At 38.5% G+C, this 20,665-nt stretch overlaps 1 protein-coding gene across 2 annotated transcripts in view; it reads left to right on the top strand.

The window, feature by feature from the left end:
• VPS50 (VPS50 subunit of EARP/GARPII complex) overlaps positions 1-20,665 on the top strand; it is a 2,487,651-nt gene that overhangs the window by 131,048 nt on the left and 2,335,938 nt on the right. For both annotated transcript variants that reach the window (XM_044067641.1, XM_044067642.1), the window contains exon 2: positions 7,945-8,013. In XM_044067641.1, the coding sequence (XP_043923576.1) occupies positions 7,945-8,013 (69 nt within the window). The remainder of the gene's footprint in view (positions 1-7,944; positions 8,014-20,665) is intronic.

Raw genomic sequence — 20,665 nt, 5'->3', positions numbered from 1 at the left:
CTTTTTCCTCTATTAAAATCCACGCTTCAGCTATTTCAGCTCACTATAACACAGAACCACCCCTCTTTTCTCATCTCCTGCTCAAGCAGTATCTCAGAGGGGCAAAGAACTTGACACCACCCAGGAGAGCTCCTACCCCTGCCTGGGACCTTAACTTTGTTTTGGAAAAGCTCGCTTTACCTCCTTTCGAGCCAGCTGCTACTGCAGATTTAAAATTTCTTTCTTGGAATACAGCCTTCCTATTAGCAATCACTTCAGCTAGAAGGATAACTGAATTACAGGCCCTTATGGCAGTGGAGCCTTTCATCATCTTTCGTGCGGACAGGGTGTCACTCAGGACCAATCCATCCTTCATGCCCAAGGTGGTATCCAGTGTGGCTCTTAATCAGTCCATTCATTTGCCAACTTTCTTTCCCAATCCACAGAACAAAGGGGAACGGATTCTGCATTCATTGGATGTGCTGCACAGACAACTTAGATTCTACTTGGACAGGACTAAACCTCGAAGAAAATCTGAACAACTGCTGGTAGCATTTGCTGCAGGGGCAGGGGGAAGGCTATTTCAAAACAAACCATTTCTAAATGGATAAGCCATTGCATTCATTTCTGCTATAAGCACCATGGAAAACCTATCCCCCAGGGGATCAGATCTCATTCCACCAGGGCTGCATCTACTTCTGCAACCTTTCTCAGAGGTGTTCCTACCCGGGATATTCTAGAAACTGCTACCTGGAGTTCAGTTCATACCTTTACCAAGCATTATCATTTACCAATTTTCTCTAAATCCAGAGCTGGCTTTGCCACTGCCGTCTTGCAGGGCCTTATAACTAGTCCTAATGCTGCATAAATCCATCCTCCAAACCATAGCTTGGGAATCTACCCAAATGCAATGACTGCAACAGTGAAACACGAAGAACATAGTACAGTTGTGTACACTTACCATAAATGTAGATGTTCGAGTGTATTCACTGTTGTAGTCCTAGTTGCCCTCCCTCCAGCCCCCTGTTTTTCTCTTACTATAACTCCACTTTCTTTTACTATGCTTAAAAGCCTTTTTGGTGTATTTGCTTTTGGTAGGAGGTATATTTTTGTGTTTTTAATTTTATTTTGCTCCCCATTTGGGGGGCACCTGACATCTGGGGCAAGAAAACCTGATGCAATGGTGTCGGCTGCATGTTTTATATCCCTGACAACCTGACGTCATGGAAGAAGGGACAGCAACTGACGCAGGACCCAAGACTTTGTTAATCAGGCCGACTGAGGGCAGCCTGCCAGTCGATTACCCAAATGTAATGACTGCAGCAGTCAATACACTCGAACAGCTACATTTATGGTAAGTGTACACAACTGTACTTTCCAGCTACTTATGTATGTATTTACCTGAGATGTTATGCTTTTACAATTCTTTTCCATTGTTTTTTCCAAGTTTTTGCATAAGGTTATCCCTAAGTAATTTAGTGTTTTAACTTGTTCTCTAATAATGCTTTGGTTAACTAGCTGAAATTTCCCTTTATCATGAAGAATAATATGTTTAGATTTTTTCTAATTAAAGTGGAGGCCTGAAATTTTTTGAAAGTTATTTATTATTCTGTCTAGTTCTAATAATTCTTGATTTGATTTGTAGGTTAAGGTAAGCAGAATATTATCCACAAATAACACTATTTTTAGAATTGTATTGATTATAAATATTAATGATTTTGATTTCTTGATTTTCTTGTTGATGGTGCTAATATTTGTATGACAAGGGCAAATAATATTGGGGATAAAGGGCAACCTTGTTTGGTGCCTTTGTTTATGGGGATGTACTTTGAAGTGAAGTGGCCTAATTTGAATTGGAAACGAGAATGCTTTTAGTGTTTTAAACAAAAAATCCCAGTTTACGGAGTCAAATGCTTTTTCTATGTCTAGACTCAACAACAAGGCTTCTTCATTTTCTTTGTTTAATAAATCTTTTAATGTTAATATTCTTTTGATATTATCATGAGTGTGCCTTTTATGAATAAACCTGGTTTGGTCATTATGAACTAAATGTGAAAGTGGAACCTTTATTTTGTTCACAAATATAGACATAAAGATTTTGTAGTCATTAATAAAGAAATTGGTCTATACGATTTACATAGCTGCAAAACTTTGTCAGATTTAAGAATGGGGGTAATCAGGGAGCATCTCCAAGAGGGGAGGGATCAAATTTTTAGTTTGTACTTCAACCAGGGTCTTATGAAGTAAAGATGTAATTGAATCAGGAAAAAGCTTATAAATCTCTGCCGTGATGCCATCTGTGCTGGGAGCTTTGTTAGGTTTAAGGTTTTTGATTTTATTTTTGATTTCATTTAGAGTTATTCGTTTCTCAAGAGTTGTACTAAGATTTTCTGGGATGGCATTTAACTCATTCACTACAGATGAGCTCAGGAAATTTTCACTGTACCTTCCAATAGGCAGAGCCTAAGCCTTTTGACAGAATCAAATTATGTCCTCCCATTTCAAACAAAAATTTATATCTCTGAAACTACAGGGCTTATGAAAGAAGTACAAATGGCAAACCCTTTAGCACATACTGTTTTTATAGTGGTGTTATTCTTTAGGTTCTAGGTCTTAAGTTATGGTAAACACAGTGACGTTTATGTTTGTAGTATTTTGAAATCAACTTACAACATCTTAGCAACCACTCAAGTTACATAGATATTGTCAGCAGCACTTTATTCATCTAGCAGACAGCTTTCATACGAGGCTAAGGAGCTCTGTCTGTATTACTTGGCTGTTGAGATATTTAGAAAAATGTGAAAATTATATCTGTATAAATTAATATCATAAAAACAGCAGTTAATATCTCTTTACCTGCAATAGACAAAGGTCAAATATTAATGCAGTTGAGTTTGCTATGTAAGCTTTAAGATGAAATCTTTTAAAACCTTGAACATAGCATGATTTTGGAATTATTGATGCAAATATGAGCAAGCAATATTTGACACTTAGAGACGTCAGTAGGAGTTAACTGCATATGCACCTAGAGGCGTCACTCTGATGTAATGAGTTCAATTTAAAGTGATTAATTCTTGGGCTGTAATGTTTTTGTTTATATTATCAGAGTTATAATGTTTGGTGAAATTATATCTAAAAACTTCTAATATTATCTCCGGTAGCGCTGATATGCAGATAATTTCACAGTCATCACCTCCTTTGATTATTTCTCAGACCTGCTTTCCAAAACCCAGCAAACTTTCACAAATGTTGAGACCTGGCTAACTAATAACCAGCTAATACTCAATGCTAAGAAAACTAAACTACTCCTATTTCTGCCTAAATCACACTCTCAACACCTCAGCCTTCACTATCACCTCGTTAGACAACACCACCATCAATGTTTAATCCCATACCAAACTACTAGAGGTCACAATTGATGATAAACTAAAGTTTGACCTTCATATAAATTACTGTATCAAGAAATACTAACCAAAAGCTTGGCGTACTATACCGTAACAAAAGATATGTCACACCAGAAGCAAGACGGTTACTCTCTCTTGCTTATCTCCTACCTTGTATCTTCTATGGCTCCCAAATCCTCACTAACCTACAGACAACACTACTGAATAAGATGGAAAATACATATCATAAAATAGCTAGATTTGCCACCAACACTCAACCTAAATCCCATCACTGTTTGGCTTTGAAAACACTTAACTGGCTTGAGTTCCCCAGTCACGTTTTTTTATCAACTTAATATTATCCACTCCATCCTCTACAAACCCTCCTTCTGCCCTAACATTTCCAACATCTTAAATTACTATCTCCCAACCAGAAAACTTAGAAGCACCAACCAAAACCTCCTTGACATCTATAAACCTAAAAAAAATCAATTGGTGAAACCCTCTACAACTGTCTTCATTCTATCCACTGGAATAAGCTACCTTTAACAATTAGATATATTACGCAGCACCTCCCATTTAAAATCGGCCTAAAAGTCCACTTTACAAATACCTGGACTTGCTCCTGTACACAACCACTGGGAACTTAATCACCTGACCCTCTTTGCATACATCCCCTTCTCAATTTGTATGTAATTCTTGCTACAGAACTCTTAACTCCTAATACCTTTTTCACTCAATTTCTCCACTCCTCATATTTACCTCCCTCCCTTCTTTCTCCCTTAGCTTACTCCCCTTTCTCAGATTTTACTTTATTCTAACTACTGCTACTCTCCTCTCTTATTTACAAATTAAGAAAATAAATCTAATTTTCCCTCTTTTATCCATAGCCATACTATTGCCTGCTCTCTTTATCAACTTCCCCTCTGCTTCTGATTATTGATGTACATGCGTTTGCCTGTAAGAACTAAGATTTGATATACAGTACCTCTATACTCTTTTCTTAAACTCTGAGTTAATTGTCATTACTTCCCCTCTATATGGTGAAGTTCTTATGTACTGGAGATGTATGAAAGACTTTATCATTTGGTTTTATTGTCTGTTTTGTAAATAACACCTTTAAACTCTCATGTTACAATTGTGAATCCAAGCATTATAATGCATGTCTATATTACCTCATGCATACTGTATTGTTTGTAAACATTTTTATGGTGTATGTAATACTTTGTGGAGGTTTTCTCCCCGGGCCTCTGCTGAAAAAGGGCACATGCTCTCTCAGACATTCCCGGTCAACAAATGTCAAATAAATAAATATCAGAAACTGTCTTATTAGTACCTTCGTGTAATAATTTTAAAATGTTATTTGCCTTGGAATGTAATTTTGCTCTTAATGACAAATTGTGCATCTGTTTGGGAGTAAGAGCAAAAGAGTTTAATTTCAGTTTTTCTAGTGCTAAGTTTGTTTTGTGTGCCAAAATACCCAGATATTTCTTGTTTACTGCATCTATTTCTTTTTTGTTATTTGAGTTTAGTTGTGATGACTTAGATTTCAAGGAGGTTCATAGGTTGGTACTAGGCTATCGGCCCTAGGGCCTATACAAGCCTAGCCATAACAATTCCCTGGCTATTTCTTCCTACACTATTTACTTCCCTGGACCCCTGTCTAGCAAGGCGACTGACGTGATCCCCGGGTTGAATTTCCTTTCTCCCATACAATCATCAAGGTTCCTTTTGAAGGTTAATTGAAATTGTAGGTTTTGTAGTTCCGATTCCCATTCCTTAAGTTTTTTTCTTACACCAGGCTATAGTTTTACCATAAATATATGCTTTTAGAGCATCCCAAACTATAATGTTTGTTTCTGAGTTATTATTTGTCTCTAAGAAGTTTAATTCTGATAATAATCTTGGTTTAAAGTCTTTTAGTTTGGCGATATAAGCAGGAATTCTAGTAATAGTATTTAGTTTTGTGAAGTCTACTTGTATATCTTAATGTAAGGGAAGAGGGGTGTTTTTCAGTAACTAGGATCTGTAACAGTCATGGTCTGATAAAGGACAAGGAAGGATACTAAAGGATGCAAGCTTTAATTTTAAATCACTGGAGATAAGGACTTCATCTCTTCTGGTTTGAGTTTTACATCTGTGATCAGTGTGTATAATAGAGTGATTCGTTATTTTTTAGAGTTATATGTATCGTACAGATTCAGAATTTATCCATTTCTTAAGAGTTTTGGTAGTGGATGTTAGTCTAAGTGGATGACTACTTGTATCAGAATTTTATAATAAGCAGTTAAAATCACCCCCTAGAATCAGATTCCTTTTGATATACTATCAGTAAGATTGAGATGTTGTCTAGCAGTTGAAGCACCCAGTCCTGGGAACCAGTAAAGGTTAGCAAGCATTCAAATTCTATGTTTGAAATCCTGTTTTAAATTTGAATCAGTAAATTAAGGTATGTTTTCTAATGTGTTTATGTCATTATTGTTGGGTGGTATGTAGGTGGCAGCAATGTAGAGGCTTTTGTAGTTCAGTTTGAGTAAGAGTATGAGGACTTTTGCTCTGTGAAACGTTTGTAGGGTGTCATTAATGAGAAATAGTTGAAGTTTTATTATTATACGGTAAATGATAGCTGCACCCTCTGCTTATTTTGATATAGGTCTTTTCTTTGTATATGATAACCAGGTAGTGTAATTTCTTTGGATGTTTGGTTTCAGCCAAGTTTCCCTAATGTTGTTGATATCAATAAGGTAAAGAATGGCCATCTAAGCATGTAGGCCTGTGATTTTATTACTTAAGTTCTGAGCATTTTCATTGATTATGGAGACCTGTTGTACCAAGTTGGTGGAGGGGGAGGTGAAATACACTTAAGTATTGTATTTTTTTGTTGTGAAGGTTGCATGGTCATTAGTCTGTGGGCTTAGCTTAGGATGCATCTCACCTGACTTCAGTTTATTTGCTAACAGTTGCTAATAGTGAGGCTGTAGCTTACAATATATTTCTGAGGTATTGTTAGTTTAAGGTGATCACTAGGAGAGTTGTTAACTTCTTTTAAGTATATCACTCTTTTGAATCTGTGAGTTGTAAATTAAATAGTGCAGGGTAGATAATCGGGTGTATTGATTTGGGTGAAAATGTCGTTATACAAAGAGTTCCTATGATAATTTTGGGGACACTGGTAGGTAGATGCTTCAAAGAGATGAAGTAATGTCATAGATAACATTACATTAATGAGAGAAATATTGGAATGTTCACTATTTTTGGTGGGTGATTTCTTGGAGGTAGAGGGGAAGGTTGTTAATTATTAGCAAAGGAGTAGTGAGTGACAAAATGCAAAGTTATTAGTAAAGGTGACTGACATGCTGATAAGTGATTGGGTTAGTGTCATGGCTGTGCCTTGTTGGTTAAGTATGCCCCAAAAAAGGGGAATGTGGCCTGGCTGTAGGTCATTCAGACTGCTAAGCTAGAAGGTTCTGTATAAATCCTGACCACAAACTGAGCTGGGACTTGTTTACCAGCACAGTAGGAGTGCGACAGATTAGAATGCTCTGTACTCTGTGAAATCACAACAGCTATAGTCTGTTTGCAATCAAAAATCCCAGTATGTGATTATGTAGAAAGTTGATGGCTAAAAATAACACTGTGGTGGAAATAAATGCTCCCTAAGAGTGACAGGATCGGAGAGAGCTAGCAGGAGGGAAGGAATTGCCCTTGGTTGCCATACTTTGGCCTTGCTTACACTTTCCAAAGTGTTACACAGTTGTGGTTGCCTTCTCTGTACTGTCTGTGTCCCTCCCTGTATTATTGTTGGTTTTCCTTTACTGCTCTGGCATCTGCCCACATTCCAAAGACATGCAGGTAGATAAACTGGCACTCCTTCCTTTAGCCCATAAGTACATGTAGTTTGTGTGTATGCTTCTTTGTATATGCGGCCTGCAGTAGTCATGGGTCCCATTCTGTATTGGTTCCCTGCCTTATTCCATTTGCTATCCACATAGAGTCTGGCTCATCAACAGCCCTGATTAAGATAAATCCGAAAACATAAAATGAAAGAATGTACAGTTTTTCTGTTTCCTTTTTCTCACCATTATTGTGTCACATTCAAGACAGCATGTGCTATAGAAAGGCACTCTGGACACCACTTAAATAATGAATACCTTTCCATAGCTTTTCCGTTTCACCATTCTGTTTGTCATTACATGAGTGGCAGTTTATATTCATTATGGGAGGGCAGATCATAAGCAGTGCTGTTTTAATTCCTACTTTTGTCCATTGAATTTAAGCTGCTGATCATATTACCAGCATAAAAGGTTGGTTGGCTTTGGAACACTGAGTACAGCAAAACTGTACCATAATTTAATAGCATTCCATTTTGGTAGATAAGTGTATATTGCATATTTGTGATTACCAGTTTCAGTATTTTATTTTTAAAAAATGCAGACATGCATGTTTCCCATTGTTTGTTGTTTTTTCAATTGTATGCAGCGTTCCTTATAGTTTATTTCTTGTGAAGCATTTCATGTATTATTTATGATATCATAAAGTTTTTGCACGGCTGTGTTTCTAATAGCGTAAAACTCTTTTTAAGGGTCCAAAAAGTCCCCAGGAAAATATCCCTGATCGCAGCCCTGATGAGATTTTTCGGATTCCAAATAAGGTATGAGTTGTTCATGCAAATATACTTACTCATATTTTAAACATAGTGCAGTGACGTTATGGATTCCAGATTAAGTAAAAACACAGTACAATAAAATTATGGATTCCAGATTAAGTAAGATCTTTACATGCAGATATAGTTACTTGTTTCTGTATTTATTATTTACAGTTGTCAGTTATGAGATTTGAATGGTATTTACTCCTTTGTTTTTCTTTAGTGTCATTTTGGAGTTTGGAAGACCACATATTTGTACATGTGAATCAAAAATAGGTTAAAACAGTATGCATTACTGTGAATATTATATATCAATGTACTGACATAGTTGGCATAATGGTTAAGGTCTTTGCCTGCGATGCACATAGTACAGTGTTTGATCCTGACCCCCACTAATGCATGTGTGCATGTGTCTGTATGGAGTTCTTCCCAACTTCAAAAAACATGTCTAGTGTTTCCAACTCAAACTCTCATCAGGATGAAGTTGTGGGCAGCAGTACAAACACTAACTGCTGCCTATTGGGGAAAAGCTGTATAGACCAACTGCTTTAGGCAAAAACTGTGGTGCATAGTATAGGAGAACTCTGGACACAGAGTAGTGTCAAGGCTAGCCACTAGACTGTGTAAAAATTGTGTCTAAGTAATTGATTCACATTGACTAATGTCAGCAAAAATGGATATGGGTATATGCTGGTGATTAAGCGAGTTGAGTATCTGACCTACTCGAGGGACCCGTGTTATAGGGGGATTCAGTCTGTTTGTCCCTATTGGTCAGTGTGTACCAACAGTCCTGGGTCAATATGCTACTGGCTGGCAAGTGCCCAGTTGTATAGCTTGGGTTACCTGGGATAGTTGTGTTCAGTGAATGCTGGATGTAAAACCAATCAACCTGCCAAACATGAACTAAGGATTGCTGTACTCATTATAGGTTCACTGAGAGAATGGAGCTTGGAAGTGTATGACATGATGGTAAAAAGGATATACCTGTATAATGCCCACAGTTGTGAATGTTCCATTTTCTTGTACACTGGCACTAAAATGCTTATTCCCCAGTCATCTGAGATGTACTTTTCTCCCAGTACGAGTATGAGTACCTTCAGGAGCCATTTCGCTCCTAACTTACCCAGCATCTTTATCATATTTGCCATCACCTTATCTAAGCCTGCTGCTTTCCCAGAATTCATTTTCCTTAGTGCTGTTCATAGTTTTATGGTGGGCATCTCCTGTTCTCTCATCATAGGCTGTGTCTGGGGCATTACAGTTTTCTGTGGGATTTTTGTCATTCAGAAGCTTTTTCCTTCCATCAGCCTTTGATGTCCTATGGACAGGTAAGCAGATTGTTGGTGGTATCCTTTATGAAGGTGGTCTAATGACTGTCGTCTTTATCTTTTTGTATTTGCCTTGCAACCTGATAGAATGTCTTTGTGCCATCTAATGAGTAACTTTACAGAAGATCAGTGACACTGTATCATGGCTTGTTTTTCACTATCACAATGATTCTTTTATCCTGTTTGTTAACCGACCAGTGTATTCCTTCTTGACCTGGTCCTTGGTTTCTTCCTCCTACTTTTTCCTGCATTCTTTTCTTTTTATGACTCCATGGACTTTTGCATTGGACCACCAACTTTCCATAAGTACCCCTTTTCCATATCTTGCTCAGCTCCATATCTGTTCTATAGTCCTCACACATAAATTTTTGAGGTGCTGTCATTCTTTTTCTTCTTCTCCACCTATTTTCTCTTCCTCCTGAATTGCTACGGCCCTGAATATTTCCTTGAACTGTTTTTTCTCCCAAACATCTTTATTAAATTTCCACATATCCTTGAACTGTTGTGCTTTCTCTTAGTCAACTTCCAGGATTTCAATCTAGTCTCTGTTGACTTTAGAGCCTTCTATGACCACTTTTTGCAGCTGATTATGGCAAACATTTATTTATGCTTTTCACCAACTATCTTATCGGAGATGACTTTGCGATTGCTGATTCTAACCCAATGACCTTTCCTTACTATGAGGAAGTCTACATGAATTGCATGTTGGCAATCTTCTATATAATCTTATGACTGTCTGTCTGGCTGAACCTTCAAGCCATTTACCAGACAGAAATCTAGGCTGGCTTCTCGTCCTTTATTCCTGTTGCCATACCCACATGGACTTAAGCAATCCTCATAACCTGTTCTGGCTGTCCAGATATGTGCATCCAGGTCCCCCATTATCAACAGTAACTGTTGTCCTTCTTTTTCTAGTAGTTCCTGCAACTGCTGCCTAAATTTACTGTTATCCTCACTGTCACAACCTTGCTGTGGGACATAGGCTAAGATTATGAATATTGCCTTATCCTTGTCCTGGAATGCAAAACTGAAGACACTTGGGAGGAAGCTGAGTGCAGATAAGGTAGTTGTAATGGCAGCAAGTTGGGGGAATCAGAGTAAACTGAACACTGAGATAGAAGGGAAAGTAGTGGAACAAATTAACAGCTTTAATTACCTGAGAGGGATGGTTAAGGAGAAGGGAAGTCTGAATGAGAAGGTCAAAGCTACAGTTAGAGGGTGTGCAGCCAAATGGCACAGAGTGTGAGAGGTAATGTGTGACAGAAGAATGCCAAAGAATCTGAAAAGTAAGTTGTATAAAACACTGGTACGGCCAGTACTGCTGTATGGTACAGTAACTGGGCAGTATAGGCAGAGCAGCTAAGGAAGCTAGATGTGATTGAGATGAAATGCCTGAGACTGGTAGGATGCACACTCTGGGAGAGACAAAGAAATGAGCACAGCAGAGTAGAAGCTCATGTAGATCCAATTGCAGAGAAAGTCAAGGCGAACAGTAGTTCGGGCATGTGTAGGAAAGCCCAAGGCACTCTCTAGTAAAGAAAAATTAGGATAGACAGGAAGAAGACAAGCAAAAAGAACAGCATCCTGCAAAGAGATGGGTGGATTTTGTGAGAGAAGAGAAGACTTGTGATAGTCAGGCATGACTGTCGAAGAAGTAAGAGAGTGGCATTGAATCAACAGAGATGTCAACAGTTGACACCACTCCCAAATTCCATGTAGACATTGAGAAAAGGGGTTTGATGAATTCTGTGTAGCATTTTTGCCTATAAAGTTTGCAGACATTTATGATAAACATCTGGGTACATTACGGGTGCTAAGAATAGCACTCTTGGCGAACATTAAAGATTGAAGCAATACTAATTTCATGATTTCTAATTATACTCTGACTCAGGAATGGGGTCCATTTCTGTCACAATCTTAGAAACCCAAAACATTTGGCAAAATTAAAAGGAGAAAATGTATTCACTTTTATGCTATATTTTAGTGTAAAAAAAAGACTGGTCTTTTTTTATTTTTGGTGTATGTTAGAAGCTCTGTTAACTGGAATTATAGTATCATTAACCAAAAATGATAAACCCATGCCCTTGTTTTGGCTTAAAGTGCTTATTTCTGTAAACTGCTTGTTTGTGGATGTAGTACATGAATGTGGCAGTAGTGTAATGTCTCTTGGTGAATTGTCAGTTTTCTGAGCAAGTCATTAACAACTTTAGTGTTCTAATGCTACATACACACACTTAGTTAACCTATGCAGACTACATCCCTGACCGTTAAGTCAGGGGTGTCCAACCTTTTCAGTTGCAAGGGCCGCATTGAGTCAACAGAAATGGTCTGGGGGCAAACTGAAGAACAAAAAAAAAGGTCTCTCACAAACTGAAGAGCAAAAAGTTATCATACACAGCAGCATTTGATATTCCTTCCATTTGGCTATAGACAGCCATCATACTAAGGGACATTTCTGTTACAACATCATCACGTTAACTTATTCGTATGATCATACACATGATGCACCAGTATAAAGCATTCATCTGGCAACATTTTTCTCTTACAACCACTTAACTGGAGTAAACTTCTCCACAGTGTGTATTATTTTCTGACAAACATCTGTATTGTGCATCTATTAAAATACATTCTCTTGACTTTGACTAAAACTTGTTCAGTGCATGCCTTGCTGTGGTCACCCTCTCCACATTCCTATTACAGTCACTTGCCTCTCTAACTACTGGAGGCTCTGTGCTATGTACTGTACCATGACATATTGCTTCAGAATACTCACTGATGAGAGATCAACACACCTCCCTTCAGATATTTCACTGTAACTCACACTTCAGCTCTTCTAGATTAAAGCTATATTTCACATCACGCAGTTTAACAGCAAAACAAAATGAATACATTATGCTAGCTTGACACAGTAATGTGGAATTCAAGGATTCTTAAACAGATGGTTTCAAGAAACAGAACACAACTCAACATGCATTGTTTACTTCTGCATCAAATATACTACAATTCAGAACTGCTACATATTTCAATTCTTTGATTGCAATCTTGTTAGTTGTAAAATGTCAAACATGACTGGGAAAACACAGTTAGCTCCTTTGTCAGGTAGGCTATCAAGCAAAGCTTGGGCAGTTTACAGAAATCAGACATCTTAAGTGGGTGATTTAGAAATACGCAGAGCTGGGTATCATATTGTACTTTTTTGGAAGCATTACAAACAGGATCCAGATGGCAGGACAGTAAACCTACGTCTTTAGGAAAATTACCCTTAAAATAAATGCTCTACTCTACTGATTCAGTACACATTTACACTGAAAAGTCAGAAGAACCATCTTGTTATTAAGACAAAACAGCAGCCATTATCTGGTGATGACAGCTAACAGGATGACTAAACATCCAAGAAAGTACTCGATGAATACAAAAAGGTAGTGATCCCTGCTGTAGAACTGATCTACAAGATAACCAGTGATCTCACTACAACTCTGAAGCATTAAGGAATCTGCCCCATTTTATAAAATTTGTACATTTGAGCACTGTCTCATCCTAATAGAAAACATTCTGAGGTGGCCAAAAGGCACAGTAGCAATCTTTGTGGAATGTGGAACTGTCATAACAAAGCTAAAACACATCAGCTTTAGAATGGTTTACAATGCTGTCTCTGTGTCCAAACATGTTTTTCATGTGTATTAAATTAATAGGCTTTTTAATGTTTCCAGAACGTTTCTGCTTGGGACTCCATTGAAAATGGAACATCTCACATGCACATTTCTTGTCAACAAATGACAGCAAACAAATAAATAACATACTGCCCTTTTGTTCCTCAAAGAATAATCTGAAAAATATCTTACCTCTCATAACCCCATTCTCAGAAAAAAAAGTGAATGGATAAATTAACTCTTCTTAGCTGGTCAGGAATAGTAGAGAAGTACTAAGAATATGTCATAACTTTTAAAAGCAAATTATTTTTAAATGAAATTAACTACATTCTATATATGCAACTACTTCATCAAAATTCACTTAAAGACTGCACCTCCCATGACCTTAATACAACAACAAGCTTCACTAAGAAATTCAGAATCTATACCCACTTAGAAGAAAATGTATATTTAGATATATATTTTCTGATACAGCTGATGTCCGCCACATCAGAAGTACTGCACAGTGCTCTTCGTCCATTTCAGTACCTTTTTTATCCATATCATTGTGCCTGAATGTCGAGTAAAAGAATCATATAGCTTAGCTTATCTTTTACTGGTGGAGATGTAGTCCGTGGGTAAAATAAATAAATCCATCTCACTCCTTCCTTCAGCTGAAACTTTTAAACTAGTTTAAGACCAGCTGAAAGATGCTGTTGTTGGACACTCCTGCGTTAAGTGTTTTCATGGAATGCAGAACATGGGTCTTGTACATACAAGCATGGCTGTAGCTGGCAGTGTACTTGACCTGTATTCCTCCATTTACATGTATTTGTATTGTTAAAAGTAGTGTAGTGGGTCAGCATGCTCGTATCTGTGTTGCCTCTGGTTCAAAGGAATTTCATCTCCATTACCAGTTCTGCTTTAAAACTGATCAAGAAGAAACCGCAGACTGGGGCTGCTAGTACTCTGAGAATGATGGCAAACTAGGAGTGAATTATCAAGTGATGCCAGTGCACACATCTTTGATGAGGTAGGCCTCTCTGTAGGAGTAAAAAGGAAGCCATTAAGGTGGAGGCAGAGGACTCTAGTGGTAAGGTAAGCAATTTTTCTGCTGGTGTATATTCTTCAACAGTTTGTAAGACAGAAGGGAAACAAGGACCTTAGTATTTTTCCTGATGTTCTAGCATAGAGATATGAGAACAAATCATTAGGAATGCTGATCCAGTTATTTACCAGACAGGTGATGCAGAAGGAGTGCTGCCATCTGTGATGCCAGCATTGGAATTTGAGTGGTTTTCAAACATATATATATAATGTGTATATATGTGTATATATACATATATATATATATATATATATATATATATATATATATATATGTGTATATATATATATATATATGTATATATATATATATATATATATATATATATACATATATAAACTAAATTGCTGGAAGCTGGTCTTTTTTTCTTGGGAGTCGATCATTATTCCCCATGGAAATATTTTTGAACAGTATAGTGTGGAAAGGAGTCCCCAGTGTCCCACATTAGACTGTTCAGCTACTATGAATATGAGCACTTGCTTGGTCAATGTTATTAGCCGGGTTTCCTACTGAGGACAGTATGTGCCCTCCGTGCCTCCCTCCCATGTCCTATATGTGACCACTGTATCAGATTCCATATGGAATGAGCATTTAAAGTAGATAAAAGGAGAAAGGAACTTAAGATTGCCCTTTTCCATAAAAACAGCCGATAAGTTCAGACATGTGCATTTTATGGATGAAGCAATATAAAAATGAAGGGAAAAAGGTTAATGTACTGGAAGATAGCTCTCCTGTTTGAGGAAACTAAAGAGGACAGTGTGAGAATAAAGACAGAAAGAGAGAGACTAAGGAATACAAAAATGCTAGACCTTGGGCAGGAGGTAAAGATAGTCCACAGTTAGAGGCAAACCATTGTGTCATGCAGAAATTTGGAGACCTTCTCCAGCCATTACAAAAAAATACCTGAATGCTGTATTCATAGTGGAATGTGAGTAGCTGTAGTTTGTATGGCTATTCCGTTTTACAGTGAACGGTGGTTGTGGTGTTTCATATGTTGAGAATGATATAAATACAGTAGAAATATAGGAACTTTTTTTTTGTTAACCAAGTAAATGAATTGATCCTTCGGAGACCCTTTTCAACTGTGGTCTGGGACACAGGATGGGTAGAGGCACTGTATATATGGATAATTTGGAGATGGATAATGTACAAAAGCTAGATGTTCCTTGATTTGCTTTACCTGCAGTTTTGAGCTTTTGTCTGATTTTGGGTGTCTTGAAGGTCATGTAGTAGAGTTGGTGGTTGAGGAGAGTGCATTATTAGAATCCTAAATTGATTTTTTTTATCTTATTCATCAACCACAAGTTTTCTGTTTGTATTTTCCAACTATTCGTCAGTACAGGATCTCATGTTTGTGTCAGCAATCATTATAAAACAAGCTTTGGGTGTAGGAAGAGTTAGGTACTCAGAACGGAATTCCATTCCTTTTCCCAAGGCAGCTCATCAGATGATCACTCCTTGCATTCACAACTTTGAGCAACAAGTCTGGCATCCATACACAGGCCTTCTACAGTGCAGAGTTGTAGACAAACACACTCTGCTCCTGTTTGAGGCAGCTTGCCCAAACCAAAGGAGAATACAGATTTTAAGCTAGTTTTAAGCTAGCTAACCTGTAAATGTTTCATCTCCCAGGCCCATTCTTCCACTTATCAAGAGTATCAGAATGTCAGAGATTTGGGATGCATGGCTAGGCTTAAGGCTCCTGTGGTCATTAGCCTAGTAAAGATCTATGAACTTACGGTATGTTATCTTTTGTAGGCTGCCTGTATGGTTCCTTTGTCAAGCATTTGGCTGTGAAACCTATCTGTGATGAGCAGTGCTGAATATTTATGTTGCTGTATCTAGCACTCTCTGTTTCCATTATATAAATATTATCACATCAGGTGGTACTAATAGTGGTCATGACAAAAAGACACCACAGAACTGGGGCCACGTATCAGAAACTTACTATTACAACATCATATGAAATGTTTGCCGTGGGCAGAATGTGTGAATACAATAGAATGCATTGAAAAAGTTGTACATATTGTTTGCCCTGTACCATCTTTTTTACCAAATTACTGTATTATATGTTTCATATTATCTTCTGTTTTATATTTTATATTTGTAGTTGTTTTGTCTCTTGACCTAGGGTCATGCTAGAAAAAGGGTCCTTTGACAAATTAAAAAAAAATGTGAATTGTCTGCAAAGTGCTGCCCTTTTTTAAAAAGGTGTCATCATTATTATAAGAGTTCTACAGAACTGGATTATTAAGCTGTTATTTCATGAAGTTAGAGAAGAGATTTAAAATACAGTGGGGTGAGTCTCAATACTGTCTCTTGCAGACCTGAGGTTTCACTGTGAGTATTCTGTACCAGGGGTTTTGCCCTGACCTGCTCATAGTCTAACCTACATCCATATTTTAGATACAGAATGACTGTTTTATGCAACTATTACATAAAATATAGGAAGTAATATAGGAAGTAATTTTGTCCTAAAATCTCAGGACATTTGCCATTTTTACAATTTTTTGTCAGGACACAACTGCCCAAAGAGGGACTGTTCCTCGCAAAGTGGGACAGGTGATAACCCTAAGTGCCAGACATGTTCTCTCTTTAGAGCTCTTGAGCAACAGCATGTTTATAAAAATTGTAAGTTTTCTTATAACCCTTCTGATAATTTCTTGCTGAATCTTTATTACTTGTTCCACTACCCACTGCAGTCAAGATGTGCCATGCTGAAAGACTTCTACCCAAAAAGACTGAACGCTGTAATTAAATCAAAAGGTGTTTCAACAAAGTATTAGTTTAATGATGTGTACACTTATGCAACCAGCTTATTGTGTGTGTGTATATATATATATATATATATATATATATATATATATATATATATATACGATCGCAAATCAGCCAGATCATTCGCAGGAAGAAGGTAACAGCAAGACTCCTACAGACTCTAGGATCAATGTCATCCTCTATCACTCTAGTTCCTCTTGCAAGATATCACATGCAAATTCTTCAATGGCTCCTGGCATCTCAGTGGTCCTCCTCTGAGGCAGTTCATACAGCCTACCTCGCTCTGGCCATGGCCTTTGATACCATTCCCCACTCAGGAGTTATTGATAAACTCACCAAACTGGGCATCAACCCCTATATCACTAGATGGGTTGGAAATTGGCTCACAGATAGAACCCACAGTGTGAAAATAGCGGACTCGAAGTCAGACTGCCGACCAGTCGCAAGTGGAGTCCCACAGGGATCGGTCCTGGGTCCTCTCCTGTTTGGCATCTACTTCTCAGAAGTCCAGGCCAACACGGAGGGACTCTGGCTGACCACGTTCACAGACAGCTGCAAGCTGGGAGCCATTATTAACTCCCCAAGTGATGTAGACATCCTACAGAAAGTTCCTTTTAGCACACCTTCAAGGACCACCATGGCTGAATTACAACATTATTATTTACAAAAAGTTTTATATTGTTTCATATCATTGGAGTAAAAGAATAATGTTTTAATTCAGCCGTGGTCCTTGAAGGTGTGCTAAAAGGAGCTTTGCTGTTTTTGTTCAAGTACCTTTATCCAGAAGCTGCTTCTGTGTTTCTGTTATCCTACAGAAAGTCCTCACTGAGACCAGTGACTGGTGTCAAAACCATGGCCTTAAGCTTAATGCCAAAAAATGCATCATCATCCCCTGTGCAAAAAACTAAGTTCCCACTAATTGCCACAACGATGGGAGCCCACTGAACACTGAGGGCGTTAGAAGAGATCTGGGACACAGGTTGACAGCAACCTCTACTTCGACCATCACATTGCCACTGTGGTCAGAAGGTCCTTCTATGTGGCACATCTCATTACCAAGGGTTGTGCATCCATGAAGAAAGAGGTCATCATCTCTCTCTCTCTACTCTTCCCTCATTAGGCCAGTCATCGAGCATAATGCACCATTTGACATGTACCTCACTAGACACATGCAACAGCTGGAAGGGCCACAGAAGTACCTCACAAAGAGGATCCTAGGCCTTAAATACATGTCCTACATGGACAGACTCAAAAAACTCCAGCTATTCTCCTTCTCATATCATCTACTAAGAGACCATCTCTGCTTGACTTACAAAGCCATGTCTGACCCAGATCTGTTAGAAATTATACATCTAAAGAAATCCCAATCCCTCCGCACCACATGCTCCAGATACTTTAACCTCATTACCATAATCAACAGAACATGCTGGAGGGACAGGTTCATAACCCAGAGACTGCCCATGCTCTGGAATAGACTTCTCATACATGTCAAGCAGAGCACCTCACTGGCCCTATTCAAGAGAAATCTTGATGAGTGGATGGGAAATAAAGTTCACCCAGGGGATCACTTCAGTGGCTCTACTTGATAGAGGCACTGGGCACTAACGTCGGGCAGCATGATGCCAGGACACTTCTATGGGCTAGGCTTGTAAAGGCTACAGGGCCATTAGCCTAGTACACACCTATGAACCTGTGAAGATCTGAGTTGGTGGCTTCATACCAATGACATTTTATCAGGCCTTCCCTTTTTGTCCCACATCAGCCCCAAGCTATAGTGACCACAGGTGTGTCCCAGATGGGTGGGGGGGGGCATTATCTGGGAAAGACAGTCTAAGGCACTTGGCCCCAGCTGGAGGTCAGTTTGCTTGTCAGTATTCTAGAGATGAGGGAAGTGCTCTTAGCATTGCAGGCATTTCAAGAAACCCCTGCCCTTGGGAACACTTGTGATTCAAACAGACAATGTGTCAGTAGTTTGGTACATCAACAAGCAAAGAGGAACTAGGTCTTATCCTCTTTGTTGAGAAGCAGTCAGAGTATGTCAATGGGCAATTTCTTCCGACCGCTTTCTAATAGCAATGCACATTCTGGGGAGCTCCAATGTGATTGCAGACAAATTGAGCAGGACCATCTTTATGCCTCACGAGTTCTCTCAATACATTGGTGGCAGAAAACATCTTCTGCCACTAGGGCCAATCCTGCTGCGATCTATTTATGTTCTTCTGAACAACAAGTGCAGCAGTTACTTTGCCCTAACCCCTCCCTCTGAGGAAGTCGCCGAGAGATGCTTTCCTTCGCAATTGCCCCCCTGGTCTGTTGTATGCCTTTTCCCCGATTCCTCTCATATCCCAGTTCCTAAAGAAAGCCAACAGGTCAAAGAACAGAATAATTCTTATTGCCCATTATGGGCTTGATAGGTCTGGTTTCCATTCCTTTGGCCTCATCTAATTTGGAATCCTTGGACAATGGACCCAGCTCCAGACATATCGTCCCATCTGGATGGACTAGTTCACCCGAATCTTCAGAATCTCATGCTCACTGCATGGCTTCTTCAGTTCCCATGATTGCCAGGCATTCTTCTCTCACTTCCCAGTTCAGTGAGTCATTCTAGCCTACCACAAACCTTCCTCTAGAAAATTGTACTTTAACAAGTGGTAAAAGTTTAATAAGTGGACGTCGGAAGCTAACCTTATATTCAGCATCTTGATAAAGTCCTGGAATTCTCAACATTACTTTTTGAAGCAGGAACATCTGCATCTACTATTCGAGTGCATCTTGCTACAATCTCAAACGTTCGTACTGACTTAAATGTTTTTTCCTTTATGCCCCACAAAGTTTGCAAAGCCTTTCTGAAAGGAACTTTAATGCTCAGACCTCCATGTAAAGAACCCTCTGCACCTTGGGACTTGAATCTGGTGCTTCAATCCCTAATTCATTCTCCCTTTGAACCTTCTGCAAATTGCTATTTAAAGTTTTTGTCCTGGAAAACTTTATCCTTAATATTACTGCTGCCAGGAGGATATGTGAGCTACAGGCCTTATCTTGGAAACCTTCCTATCTAATTTTGCTTAAAGACAGGGTATCCTGGCGAACAAATCCTTCCTTTTTACCAAAGGTTGTATCTGAAACAAATATTATCAGACTGTACAACTCCTAGCTTTCTTTCCCAACTTCTCAAATAAAGGTGAGTATTGTCTACACTTACTAGATGTGCATAGACAATTCAGTTTCTACCTTCACGAACAAAGAAAATAAGAAAATCTGATCAGCTATTTGTTTCCTTTTCTTCAGTTGCTATGGGAAAACCAGTTTCTAAAGTTACTCTGGCTAAATGGCTTAGAGACTGTATCACATTTTGTTTATTACAAAAAGAGAATGCATCTACTAGGACCTGTTAAAACACATTCAGCAAGAGCAATAGCCACTTCTGCTGTTTTTTAAGCTAGAGCTTCCATAGATAATATTTGTGCAGCAGCAACATGGGCATCTCCTCATACATTTATAACTGATTACAAACTGGATCTGGTCTCTAGGGGACGCACATCATTTGGCTCGATGGTGCTCAGGAAATTTTTCCGTGTGACCTCCCAAGATTTAGCTAGCTGGGGACTCTGTCCAAGTCAAGGACTAAGTAAAGATTGACAACATCAGATAAAGAACTTGTGTCTCACCATAACATTCCATCTGTATTGTCTATCTTCACTTATCCGTGACATTCCCACCTCCCTTCCCCCTGCCCTTCTGCCTCTTGGTGGATCGGATCTCTCCAAAGATTGGATTTCATTTTAAAAATACAGGTATGTTCTCTGATTTGTTTT

This window comes from Protopterus annectens, chromosome 3.part1 (assembly GCF_019279795.1).
Source record: "Protopterus annectens isolate FY-2018-M chromosome 3.part1, PAN1.0, whole genome shotgun sequence".
In the NCBI taxonomy this organism is placed as follows: domain Eukaryota; kingdom Metazoa; phylum Chordata; order Ceratodontiformes; family Protopteridae; genus Protopterus; species Protopterus annectens.
The sequence above is the reverse complement of the archived record's forward strand: the minus strand, read 5'-3'. Positions and strand labels throughout refer to the sequence as shown.